This window comes from Sminthopsis crassicaudata, chromosome 4, assembly GCF_048593235.1.
Source record: "Sminthopsis crassicaudata isolate SCR6 chromosome 4, ASM4859323v1, whole genome shotgun sequence".
Taxonomy (NCBI): domain Eukaryota; kingdom Metazoa; phylum Chordata; class Mammalia; order Dasyuromorphia; family Dasyuridae; genus Sminthopsis; species Sminthopsis crassicaudata.
Window position 1 is genome coordinate 28,049,482 of NC_133620.1, and position 12,917 is coordinate 28,062,398.

Sequence of the window (12,917 nt, forward strand, 5' to 3'; positions counted from 1 at the left end):
TTCAGGATGAGGCAGGGTTAACACAGTGGGTGGGAGCTCAGAAGTATGTTTGGTTGGATAGATACGAAAATCAAGGAAGCCTCAGATAAGGAGTGGAGCCGTGGATTTAAGAAATAAAAGGACATTGGATCTCTTATCCATAGAGACCACAGGATTGTGCAAATAGCTTATAGCCACCTGCTGGCTAAATATAAAATAGGAAGCCGGGCCTGAAGGTATTCCAAGCCATGCTTGCTTCTAACCTATCGATGCTCCTGGCTTTCCAGACATCGTCCTTCACTGATTAGGAAGTTTCTGTACAGAACTTCCATCAGGAAACCAGCAGCTCTGTTCTACCTGACCCATTGGACTTTACCTCGTAGGTACATTCTCAGCCCTGCAGCCAACAGTTCTAACTTTCCAGCTTTTGTGTTTTGTCTTCCCTTATTAAATAGTGATCGTCCTGTCTTTCTGTTTGTTTTTGGATTCCCAACACTTAGTAAGTAGTTAATAGCTATTAATAACAACTATCAATATTAACGAATATTAATAGTTAATAATATTAATAAGTAATATTACTTATTAATGAGTAGATATTAATATATAAGATAATAGCTCTATCTTAGAGAGAGCTAGGTGGCACAGTGGACAGAGTACCGAAACTGAAGTCAGAAAGACTCATCTTCCTGACTTCAAATACAGTCTCAGACACTCACTAGCTGAGTGACCCTAAGTCACTTCTCCCTGTTTGCCTCAGTTTCCTCATCTGTAAAATGAGCTCAAGAAAGAAATACAAAACAGCTCCAGCATTTCTGCCAAGAAATGGAGTCACAGAGAAACTGAAATGGTTCAATGATAATTACTTATCTTAATCAATATTCTATCTTTTTTACCATCTATTAGTGTACTAAACACCCCTTCTAGCTCCAACATTCATGTTCTATGCTCCAAGGTCCTTCTCAGCTCTGATATTTTGTTTTCTATGTCCTGTCCTGTCTTCCTCCCCTTCTTCATCGGTTGATTTCCTACTCATCTCTTCAAGTCAGTCTCCAGGAAGTTTCTCCTGATGCTGCCCTGTTTTTTGAATAAAAAATCATCTCCTTTGCCCTTACGGGGCATGCTCAAAATGTAAAACTTATTTTGGAAAATCTTATCACTCTATGATGTTACTCATCTCCTAGCTAAGCTTAAGCTTCAGGAGGGTGAGCTATCTGCTCTACGATGTTGTCTCCCACAGCACCGGGAGCAGGGCTTGCTACCTATTGATGAATGAATGAGCCGATGAATGAGATAAGGAGGCTGCATCCGGGCAAGTGAGGATGAGGGCTAACTTCTCTGATGCCTGAACCAGCTAGAGCTGATGGGGATCAAGCTCCTCCGATAGAACAAGGGATTTAGGCAGCTGGTCAGGAAGATTTTATTGGTCAATCCCCTTACCCCATTGAGCTCCCATGGGCCTTGGCAGAGGATGTCCAAGAAGGGGCAGATTCACTCGCTTCTTTTTTCCTCATGGACCACGGTTTCCACTTCCTTCATAAAGCGCAAACATATCTCTTCTCGCCATGGCAGAGCCACACATTGCACAGCAATGGGAAGGGTCACTGACCCTTCAATGGCCTGTGGAACAGAAATTTAAGTCAAGTCCCCGGGCTGTGCTCCCAGGCCCCCTCAGCAGCCCTCGCAGTCTCTCAGCCCTAGAAGGGCCTTCAGAGGTCTCTGGTTAGCTTTTTCACATCCAAGGAGCTAATTCTATGAATTATCCTCTAGATTCTTCTTCTTTTTGTCTAACTGAAGTCAAGTTTCATCACCAAATTTGTGAAAGGTTAGATGGCTAGGGAAATCACTCGATCTGGAGTCAGGAAGACCTCCTTCCTCAGATACTTGTTCTGTCCAATGCCGGGCACATAGCAAGCACTATATAAATATTAACTATTCTTCTTATTATTAGCTATTACTTCACAAATTAAGCCTAGTTTCCTCATCAGTAATGGGCTGTCAAGAAGACCAAATAAAATAACATAAGAAGGTTTGGCTAGCTATCATTATTATTATCTCCAAGAATTTGCCCTTCCATCTTCAACCATAGTTCAAATTTAGCATCAGACATTTACTAGCTGTGTGATCCGGAGTAAGTCACTTAAATCTGTTTGCCTCAGTTGATAAAATGGGGATGATGATAATAATAGCATCCATTTCCCAGAGTTTTTAAAGACTTTAATAAGGTAATTATTGTAATTAAATGAGGTAATAATTGTTCTCCTTCCTTCTCCCACTTCTCAAATCCATACTCTTCCCTAGAAGATGAAAAAGGGACAGGCCCTTTGTCCAAAAGCTAACTTTTATAGTACAATACAAGGTCTGTCATCTGCTAAGAGGATGACATAGAATGAGTCTTGGCTCAGGAACTAGGAATGATCTTGGAAAGTCATTGTGATTCTGAGCCTTAGTTTACTGATCTCTAAAATGGGGCTGGTAATACCTGTCTACTACTTCACAGAACTGGTGTAAATCACATACAGTTCTAGAAATGGGAGTTAGATAATTCCACATCATGGTGTCTGTTTACTCACACCTGCATCTGGACACTGAATAGAATGGACCTTGGACACTGACCTCCGAGGGATGGTCCAACCAGCTAGAGAGAGGTGGGAAAGGTGTGAGCTGACCAGATGGCAAGGAGTCAGAAGGGCAGCTAACCTTCTTGAAGTTTTTGTCTATAGAGTCTCCGTAATAGCCACGGTACGAAGCCAATTCTTCTTCATCCTGTTGTGTCACTTTGCCCACTGGCACGACACCCATTGGGAAGTTCAAGACATTGAACAGAGACATGTAGGAAGTAGGACCTGGATCCCCAGAGAGGAGAGAATCAGGGGGGATCTCCACTCAGCCGCCCTCCAGCCCACCTAAGATCTCCCTCCAACCTCTCAGAGCAGAATGAGCTAGAACCCTTGACCTCTGTCTCAGAGGGCCAAGTTCTCCCTTCAATAGAAGATGGAGTTCTGGCACAAATAATCCCAAATAAAATCATCTCAAAGTCATTTCTATAGGACTTGTCTTGGACTGGATAGGGCCCTAGATGTTCCGGAGTAGATTTTGCTCAGTAAAGATTTGACTTGGAAGAAATGAGACAGTCTTCTCATGGTCTATGTCACAAAGATCATTTGGGAGAAAAATGTGAAGCACCAGTCTAAGTAGAGTGGTGCTCCCACCTCTGTGCTCCCACCTCTGGTTCTCCAAGTTTCCTGTCTTTCTGTTTTATATTCAGGGTGAAGGGAGGAGGAACACCCATTGGTTTGGGGTTTGAAATGGCTCTCTGATGAGAATGAGCAAAGGAGGTGAGCGTGTCAGGAGACAAGAGAATACAAAGACTTAAAACCTAGCTAGCCCAATCCCCAAGAGAATAAGAATCTTCCATTTATTCCCCACAAGATCCCAACCTTTACTTGTGGTCCTCTGCGAAGGAGTAACATGCTGCTTTCCAAGGCTACTTTTGACACTTCTCATGGGTAGATAGCTCTTTATGGAGCCTAAATTTTTCTCTTTGCAACTTCCCTCAACATCTCCTAATTCACATAGGGAAGGGCAGCTTGGGATTGGGTTTAGAGTTAGGATTGGGTTTGGTTGAAGGCAGAGTTGGGAATAAGGTTGGGTTTGGGGTTTGGCCACAGCCACAGATGGGGTTCAGCCTAGTTCTGAGGTTGCTGTGGGTCTCCTTTGGGGTTAGGGTTCGCCAATGGGATAAGACACAAAAGTCCAAGGAGTCTTGACCAATGATTCAGATTAATAACACCTCCATCACCCCCCCCCATCATGCAAGTGGGCTCATCAAATTCTCAGCCTTCCCACCTGATGCTTTGCTGGGTGAACCTATGTCAAAAGCAGGGCAGAGAGCCGGGTACAGAAGCACATCCAGATTATGAGCTCTCCAGCTGGCCATAACCTCCTTCTGATAGTCCTGGGGACATGGAAAGACAGCAGCTCAGGGAAGCCCTGCCAGACCCTAGAAGGAACTTCCCAGCCCGGAGCTCTTGGGTCAGTACAACTGGGGAAGGAGGGGATCTCTCAGAGGATGAATAGGTCCATGCCTCTGGCAGGAAAATCCTTAGTCTGGAGGTAGAGGCTCAGCCAAGACTGGATCTCCATGTCCTGTGTAAAAGTGAGATGGAGCCCCTAAGACTGTCCCCTCACTGGGACTTCCAGGCTCCCTCCCTGCATGTACCAGAACATTCCCAAGGGCATAGGCTGAGTATTCCCCTCAAACCAGGGACTCTCCTGTGATTCACAGATGAGTATGTTTGGTGGGGGTGGGGGTGAGGATGGGATTGAGGTCTCCCTCCTTCTCTTAACCCTCCTAACCCTTGAAGCCTCCCTGGGGTCTGCCCCAGTTCAACTACCTCCACAGCCACATGTTGCTTCCAGAGATTCTTGGGTGTCCTGGGAAAGAGGAAGAGCCAGGGCCTGAGATCACATAGTGCCTCCTACACCTTCCCCCTGCCCTACCAACCCAAAATAAAGGCTCCCTGGTCCTTCAAGGAAGTCCTGCCGGCCCCTCCCAAATCTGGAGTCCCTACCCACAAGAGGCCTACAGGAGTCCTTTCCGGTCCTATCTGTGTATGGCGAGCTTAAAGAGAATCGAGTTCCCACCTGGGATAGTGTGATCAGGGAATTCTGCACAGCCTCACATCCCTCTCCTAGAATGGGAACTCACATCTCTGTCTCCCCACTCTGTCTGCTCCCATACTTTGTCCAAGGCTTTATAAAGAGCCCCTTTGTTAATAAATGAACCCGAATACAAGCCAGCCTTGAGCCTTCTATTCTAATGCCAGTGAAATCTCAGTATTCACCCCAATTCACATCCTTATCAGAATCCTAGTCCTAACTCCAGCACTATCCCCAGGACACCAGGGAATACTTGGTGGAGGGTAGGGAGGGCTGGACACTCACTTTACCCCTCGTAGAGCATTTAAATTCTCTGCTGTCCGAGGTTCCTGTGGAGGAAAAGAATAGATCTAAAATTAACCTATATTCCGAGACCCTACTGTCCTCTCTGAAGTCCCATCCCCTCATTGAAAGTCCATCTTTCCTTCCATGAACCCCCACCCCCTTGCTAAGCTTCCATCCCTTCCACTGAGCCTTCACCTCGCTGAGCACCACTCCCCTTCTGAGCTTCAATCTCCCCCACTGAACCTCCATGCTTCTCGCTCAGCCCCCATCCCCATGCTGAGCCCCATCCCTCCCTAAGGTCCTCATTCTTAAGGCTTACCATAGGCCTTAAGATCTTGGAGAGGAAACACTTCACGAAATCCGGGAGCCGGAGAATTGAGACAATAGATGACATGGAGGGATCGATGATGTCCCCATATCTGGTCAACAGAGAGAGAGGTCATCAGGATCTCTCTGACGCTGGTCCTCTCCTTGCCCATCCTCCCGCTCCCAATCCCAGTCAGATCCCTTCACAGCCTGGAAGGACATCTGAGGAAGCAAGAGGGCTGGCAGTTAAGCCAGGAAGGTCTTCCCACTCCTGAGGAGCATCAGGGAGGATGCACTCTGAGGTGGAGACCAGGGCACTGTCTGTATCTTTAGGGGAGAGGGTGGGCCCAGCCACCTGACTAAGATCACACAGTGAACCTCTCTGCTTTTCCGTCCCCACTTAGACTTTCCAAGCTCCCTTTTGTCTTCTTGCCTAGAGCCGGGGCTTCCCTGGATTCTCACACCAACCATACTGATTCTTGAAATTCAACTCACAGTTTTTCCAGAAGTGTTTGGCCGCCATCGGCGTAGAGCCCTGCCAGAAATAACTTTGACATCGCATAGTCAACTCGAGGCATAGAGAAGGGAATGATCTAGTTGGAAAGAGAAGGATAATTTGGGCACAGAGGCTAGAAGGTCCAACACACCTTTCCCTAGGGCCTCAGGCTTGCGTGGCAGTGCCCAAGCTCCTCAACCTAGCCTTCCTCTGTGGCCTCTTCTGCCCCAAGTACAACACTCGGGTCAAACTGTCTAGCCCAGCCCCTTTCAATAACTGCTACCTCCCAGGTCCACCTACATCTCCCCCAAGGCCCTGGACCCGCTTGGAATCTAAAGCTGGATTGTTCACCATAGGCCTTAAGATCTTGGAGAGGAAACACTCCTTCAGTTATCTCCATGTGTGATGGAGCTGGGGAGCTGAGGGTTCCCTGAGGGCAGGAGCCAGATTCCTCTAAACCTCTCTGTAGCCCTCCTCATAGAAGGGGACTTGGCAGGCTTAGGGCAGATGGAAGGAACTGAGCCAGAGGCCTGCAGAGGGCTGGGGGCCAGGCCCAGCCCATGGAGGGAGCCCTACATGACAGCTGCCCAGATGCCCACCCTAGAAGCCTCCCAGAGCAGACACGGCTTTCCTGGCACCTGAGTCACTGGAGGAGCATCATTTTCTGCCAGAGACACCCAACCCCCTCTGGGAATCAGCCCATCAGGCTGGATGAACAAGAACAATTCGGCCCACTTCTACTTGGCTTTCAGGTTTGCAAAGTGCTTCCTCATTCAAGTCTCACACCAGCTCAGAAGCAGAAGACAAGACTTATCATCCCCACTGCACAAATGAGGAAACTGAGGTTGTTAGAAACTAAGTATCCGGCACACAGCCGGTAAGTTTCTGGTCTGTCCTGATTCATTCACACACCCCCCCCCAGTACCATCCTGCTTCTCTCTCCCAAACTGTGCCAGTTACCTGGTGTCCAGCTGCCTGGAGCTTCTTTGAGACATCTCGGGTGGCCCGAAGCATGCTAGGGGACGGCTGGGAATAGCCGTCTGTCTCCACATACCCGATTCGGAGGGGCTGGGTGCTGGAGTACACCTGGGAGAAGGAGGAAAGCTGGAGGCTCCCCACATTCTCCCCGAGTCCTCTCCCACCCAAAGGCTCCTCTGATTTCTTCCTCAAACTCCCTCAAGTCTCTTCTTCCCAATCTCTACTGTCTATCTCCCCAGATTTTTTCTCAGGGACTCCCCCATAGCTTCATTGATCCTACAGGCCATCTCCAAGGTGATAGACAGACAGGTATTGATAGGCTGAGTAATTAATGAGAGATGACAGAGCAATCAATGGTGATGGATAAGGAAGGACAGATGAGGAGAGACAGCAAATGTGATGACAGGTGATGGATTGATCCGGATGGTTAGAGATGAGGGCAGGCAATTGATCCAGTGGAGACAGAATTTGAGAGATGGCCCTAGAATGTGGAGCATAAACTGTTTGGGTTGGAAGAGATCATAGACATCCCCTCCCACCACCATTTCGCAGAGGATAAAGTGGAGGCCTATAAAGGTAAAGGGACACACAGCAAAGAATAGCCCAAACCCAAAGTCTCTGTTTGAGACAAAGCTCCGGCTTGGGTCTACGAGACTGTTAATGCCCCAGGAGCTCAGTGTAGGCAGGGCCAAGGCCAAGAGTAGTTATAGCCAGGTTCTTCATGGGCCTGAGCAACTAGACCCAGAGAACAGCGGCTCCCCCACAATTAGCATCTTCTCTATGTTGCTCGTAAAACTTTGAAAGCAACTGGATTCTCCCAGAATTATCTTTTGTACACAAAGATCTGGCCATGCTCTTCCTCTGCTCAGAAATCTCCAATCTCTCCCTAATGCTTATTGAGCAAAGTACAGTCTCCTGTAGTCGGCATTCAAGGCCTTCTAGGATCATTCCTTTCCAGTTTGGTCACATCTCCCTTCCCTCCATATAATTTTTGCCTCAGCCAAGCAGCACAACTCTTGTCTTTCAAATACATCTGGGACTTTCCCACTCCCTAGCCTTCGCTCATATTGTTCCCAAAGCCACCCCTTTTTGGCTCTTGAATTCTTCAGTAGCCTACAAGGCCCAACTTGAAGGCCCCTTCTCCAGCAAGTCTTCTATAGCTCCCTCCAATCTTACCCTTAACTTTACCTCTTCTTGGTGTAATCTGGACTATTTCCTTTATGTATTTGTCCTAATTATTCCCTAGATAGAGGGCTCCTTGAGGAAAGGAACATGTCTTATTTAAACTTGGCACTTCCCCCTGCCTCTCTCAAGGCTCTATACATAATAGGTCTTCAGACAAAGGATGGATAACTCCCAGCTAAAGGTGGTCTAGATCAGACTAGATGCCTCTGAGATCCCCACCCAACTTGGGAGAGCAAATTTAGAAGGTATTAGAAGGGAGGAAAAGAGGAATGAAGGAAAAAGGGAAGAAGAAAGAAGGAGGAAGGGAAGGAAAGAATGAAGAAAAGAAGAAGGGAAGGAAGGAAGGAAAGAAGGAAAAAAGGAAGGAAGGAAGGGAGGAAGGAAAGAAAGAAAGAAAGAAAGAAAGAAAGAAAGAAAGAAAGAAAGAAAGAAAGAAAGAAAGAAAGAAAGAAAGAAAGAAAGAAAGAAAGAAAGGAAGGAAGGAAGGAAGGAAGGAAGGAAGGAAGGAAGGAAGGAAGGAAGGAAGGAAGGAAGGAAGGAAGGAAGGAAGGAAGGAAGGAAGGAAGAAAGGAAGGAAGAAAGAAAGGAAGGAAGAAAGGAAGAAAGGAAGGAAGAAAGGAAGAAAGAAAAAAGGAAGAAAGGAAGAAGAAAGAAATGAAGGAAGGAAGAAAGGAAGAAGAAAGAAATAAAGGAAGGAAGGAAGCAAGGAAGTGAAGAAAGAAACAAGGAAGGAAAGAAAGAAAGAAGGAAGGAAAGATAGGTGAACGTTGATGATGCTAAGAGGTGTAGAGACTTTTTTTCAAAGAGCTAGTCCTAAACAGCTTCTTTCCTCACCCAAATTCTATCAAGCAGGCTTAACAGGGAAGAATGAAGTGGGCCTTGTGGAACTCTGTACATTAGACCACTAGGAAAATTGGACCCAGGGAGAGTCAATCACTGCCTGAGTAACAGAAAGGATCGGCAGTAGAGCTGGGAACTGAACTCTAGACTTCTGCCCCAGCCCAGTGTCAACCTTCAAAGCCTCCTCCTTTTCCACCATCGTTTCAGTCCTGCTCACCTCCTCTTTGAAAGGCATGGGGGGCACTGTGGGATCCAGCTGGAACATGTATTCAGATAGCAGCAATCGGAGGAGCAGGACCAGGCTGTCAACATCTCGAGCCATGGGGCCAGCCATGGTGACCACTAAGATTGGGGGAGGAGAGATGGGGAAAGAGAATAGAAATGCTCCCTAGCTCCCACTGGGAGAGATATAACTCTCCCAAGAGCAGAGAAAATTAGTTCAAACAGCAAGAAGGACTTCCCAGGAGGCCAGAACCAGAATCTGGAGGTCAGGGTATGAGGTGGACAAAGGTAGTTTGGATGGTGAAGAGACAGGGAGAACACAGCTTGGACTTACCTGACTTCTTCCCCTTTACAGATGAGTTGACACCATTGTAACTATAAATTGGGACACTTAAGGTTAGAGGTGGGAACGTGGAACAATAATTTACACACCAGTTTCTTTCCCCTGGACTAACAGCTGCCCTTTCCCCACTGGAATCCATCCCAATAGCTTTGTGTTCTAGGGACGGTTGAATAAAGCAATAAAGGCAACCAACCTGCCTTCAAAATGGAGTGATTTCCCCAACTATAGAAAGGATGGGAGGATCAAGTAAAGGGTGAGCAATGTTTAGTCTGAAGAAAAGAAACTGAAATGGGACGCTGGGGCTAAAGTATTTGAAGGGCTGTCCTGTGGAAGAGAGATGAGCTTTGTCCACCTTGGTCCCAGGAGGCCATAAACAGGAGCAGCAATCAGGGAAGTGAGAGGGAGGACAGAGAAAGACGTTTGGACTCTGCACCAGCACAATCTTTTGTCTTCCAAAAGAACAGGAGGCATAAGGATGCAGTGAACTCATCCAAAGGAAGATAGTGAGCTCCTCCTCTGTGGAGGTCTTCAAGCAGAGGCTGGCTAGCCACTTGTCAAAGATGACAAAGAAAAGATTTTCTCATTCAGACTCAGAACTAAATGCCACTGAGATCTCTTTTACTTCTGATGTTTGGTGGTTCTGTGATCTCTGACATGTAACCAACTAGCCTCCTCTTGAAGACTTCCTGAGTGGACTGATTTGGGAGGGAGAAGCAGCAGCAGCAATAGCAGAAGAAAGTGGAGGAGGAGGAGGAGGAGGAGGAGGAGGAGAAGGAAGAGGAGGAGGAGGAGGAGGAGGAGGAAGAGGAGGAGGAGGAGGAGGAGGAGGAGGAGGAAGAAGAAGAAAGAGGAAAGAAGAAGGAGGAGGAGGAGAAGGAGAAAAAGGAGAAGAAGAAAAAAGAAGAAGAGGAGGAGGAGTGGAGGACAAGAAAAAATAAAGAAAGAAAAAAGAAGGAGGAGAAGAGGAGGGGGAAGAGGAAGAGAAGGGAAGCTCTAAGGGTACCATCAAATGATAAGCAATTGAATAAAGATCAGAAGAAGAAACAAGTAGAAGTGATAATTGACATGTCCTTTCTCAAACTATTTGTTACCCTGATAGTGAAGATATAGAGGTCTGTTGTTGCTTTTCTAGGAAACATATTCTGGGTATGGTAGAAAATCTTAAAGACTCATCAGAACAGATGTCTATTACTTGCATTTAATAATTTATGTGGACACAAAGACACTTCCAGGAGGAATACAAAAAAGTTTCTTTTTAACATTATTAAACATTATTAAAGTTTATAAAATGTTGGCAAAGAAATGGAAAATCTCAGGGGCACAGGAATTGTTTCTAGCACTGCTTTCTTTGAAGATGAAGAGTGAAGAAGAGACATGACCTTGGGGGGTGAACAGCTGATTGAGAAGATGGTACTTGAAAATGGAATTTGGATTTCTGAATCACAGCTTCAAATGTAGGAACAATAGGCTCCTGGCTAGGAATAGAAGGTATCTAACAAAGACTCTTCACAAGCCTAATTCAAAGGACTTTATACTAAAATTGCTACTTCTCTTTCTGGCACTTAGGAGGAGTTTGATAAACATTGGTTGATTGATTGATTGGAAGAGAGCGCTTGGTTGCCAGAGATGAGTTCAGATGATCTCTTCCCAGTGAAGTGGTGAAACGGAAAGAATCATTGCCTCAGTGATTTTCGGAGCCTTGTAGAAAGGCATCATAAGACTGACGAAGAGCTGATGGTGTTCCAATATTCAGAAAAAGGTAGGGAAAGGAGTCTGCAAACTGTGACATTGGTGAATTTTGGTTTGAATTCGTGTACAAATTATAGACTAAATAATTAAAGGGCTAGTTGTAGAAGGGCTAGTTGTAGAACACTTAGAAAGGGAAGCAGCGATCACCAAAAGCCATCAGGACTTCAGCAAGAAGAGTCCAAGCCAAAGTAACCCTGTTTCCTTTCTTCCTGGCTTTATTTTCCTTGTTGATCAAAGGGATGAAGGGGGTATGGTTTAGGTAGATTTAGCTTAAATTCATGCTATTCTTATGGAAAAATCGAGAAGTATAGACTAGGTTCATTCAAACTGGTTAAATGGATGGAGCTAAAGAATAGTCATATAGAAGGAGGAGATTTGTTTTGTTTGGTCCTAGTAGGCAGGAATAGAAGCCGTGAGGTTGGGGGGAGGGAGGGAGGTATATATATCAAGAGACTGAAAATTGGAGAAAACTTCCTATGATCTAAGCAGTCCCAAAGTAAAATGAGCTGTGCAGAGGGTTGGTGGAAGAGATGAAAGGCTACTTATGTAAAGGGGAGTCTTTTTTCCTGGCTAGGGTTGGGCTAGATATTGGCCCTTTGCAGCTCTGAGATTCTTAGATTTAGGATTTGGAGAATTCTATGAATGTATCTCTTGATTTTTAATTGTATCCTCTTTCTATTACTCCACAATGTCCCCAACAGGGCCCAGGGCTGCTTTCAGAGGAAGGAAAACTCATGACCCGCATGGAGCTGTACCTGACACGGAAGCCGGTGAGCTTAATGCCATAGACGCCGCAGAAGGCACAGGGAATGCGGATGCTTCCACCTGTGTCGGTCCCAAAGCCGATGATGGAGCCGCCAGAAGCCAACAGCGCACCCTCTCCCCCACTGGAGCCTCCTGGGGTTTTCTTGGGGTTTTGGGGGTGCAGGGTCTGACCAAAGATGGGATTGCTACAATCAAAGCTGTAGAAGAAAGCAGAGAGCCCAAAGTGAGTCAGATTGGCTCTATCTCCTCATGCCTGAGTCATCCCTGAATCAGAAATGCTTTGGCCTTTGAGGCTCTATGGGGCTATGCCTAGGACTTCCCATCTCTTCCAGGGATGAAGGTTGGCCTACATAAAGGAAACTAACTTAGCTTCTTAGAGGGAGGACTCACAAGGTCCTAGATTGTGGGGGGGGCGGGGAGGAAGAGGAGGGAAAGGGAGGAAACATCCTATGGAAAAAAGAGAACATTAAAACAGAATCGAGTTTAGAACCTAAGCCATTAGAACATAAAGGAACTCTAGGATAGACTATCACAGCTAAAAATGACTTTGGAAACTGGCGTTCATCCCTTCCCTTTAGCCAATCGTCAGGGTTCAGACCCGGGCCTCCTGCCTCCTGGACCAGCTACTGCCCCTTCTCCCCCTGCCCCACCCCTGCTGGCTGCTCCCCTCCTGTCCCAGACCTGAGCATGGTCTGGGGGATGTTGGTCTTGACAAAGGGTATGGCTCCATGGCTCTTCAAAACCTTCACTATGACGGCGTCCTCCTCGGCGGGCTTCCCCAGGTAATAGGCCATGCCACAGGTGGAATCATGGCCCTGCGGAGGTGGGAGGAGAAGAAACAGCTAAGATCCAGCTGCCTGTCCCTCCGCAGATCCAGGGGCTTCTCACTCCCCTCCACACACACTCTTTTGGGCCCCTGGGACACAAAGGTCGCAAGGTGTTTGTGACAACATGCGCCTCAAGCTTCCAGTCCTTTTCCTCCAGAGAGTCTCAAAGGACAGCCCCCTCCCCTCATCTACACACATTCACACACACACTCTCACACTCACATACACACACACTCACAGGTTCTCACACACACACACACACGCTCACATAGATTCTCACACA

At 46.7% G+C, this 12,917-nt stretch overlaps 1 protein-coding gene across 1 annotated transcript in view; it reads right to left on the minus strand.

The window, feature by feature from the left end:
* Window positions 1–1,415: 1,415 nt before the first annotated feature.
* LOC141540567 (fatty-acid amide hydrolase 1-like) overlaps window positions 1,416–12,917 on the minus strand; it is a 16,555-nt gene continuing 5,053 nt past the window's right edge. Inside the window, exons 2-13 of the mRNA XM_074264649.1 lie at window positions 12,489–12,622; window positions 11,798–12,004; window positions 9,285–9,325; window positions 8,946–9,070; window positions 6,686–6,811; window positions 5,725–5,822; window positions 5,243–5,342; window positions 4,924–4,967; window positions 4,374–4,413; window positions 3,826–3,934; window positions 2,677–2,822; window positions 1,416–1,596 (exon numbers count right to left, since the gene is read on the minus strand). Of these exons, the coding sequence (XP_074120750.1) occupies window positions 1,468–1,596; window positions 2,677–2,822; window positions 3,826–3,934; window positions 4,374–4,413; window positions 4,924–4,967; window positions 5,243–5,342; window positions 5,725–5,822; window positions 6,686–6,811; window positions 8,946–9,070; window positions 9,285–9,325; window positions 11,798–12,004; window positions 12,489–12,622 (1,299 nt within the window). The 3' untranslated portion in view covers window positions 1,416–1,467. The remainder of the gene's footprint in view (window positions 1,597–2,676; window positions 2,823–3,825; window positions 3,935–4,373; window positions 4,414–4,923; window positions 4,968–5,242; window positions 5,343–5,724; window positions 5,823–6,685; window positions 6,812–8,945; window positions 9,071–9,284; window positions 9,326–11,797; window positions 12,005–12,488; window positions 12,623–12,917) is intronic.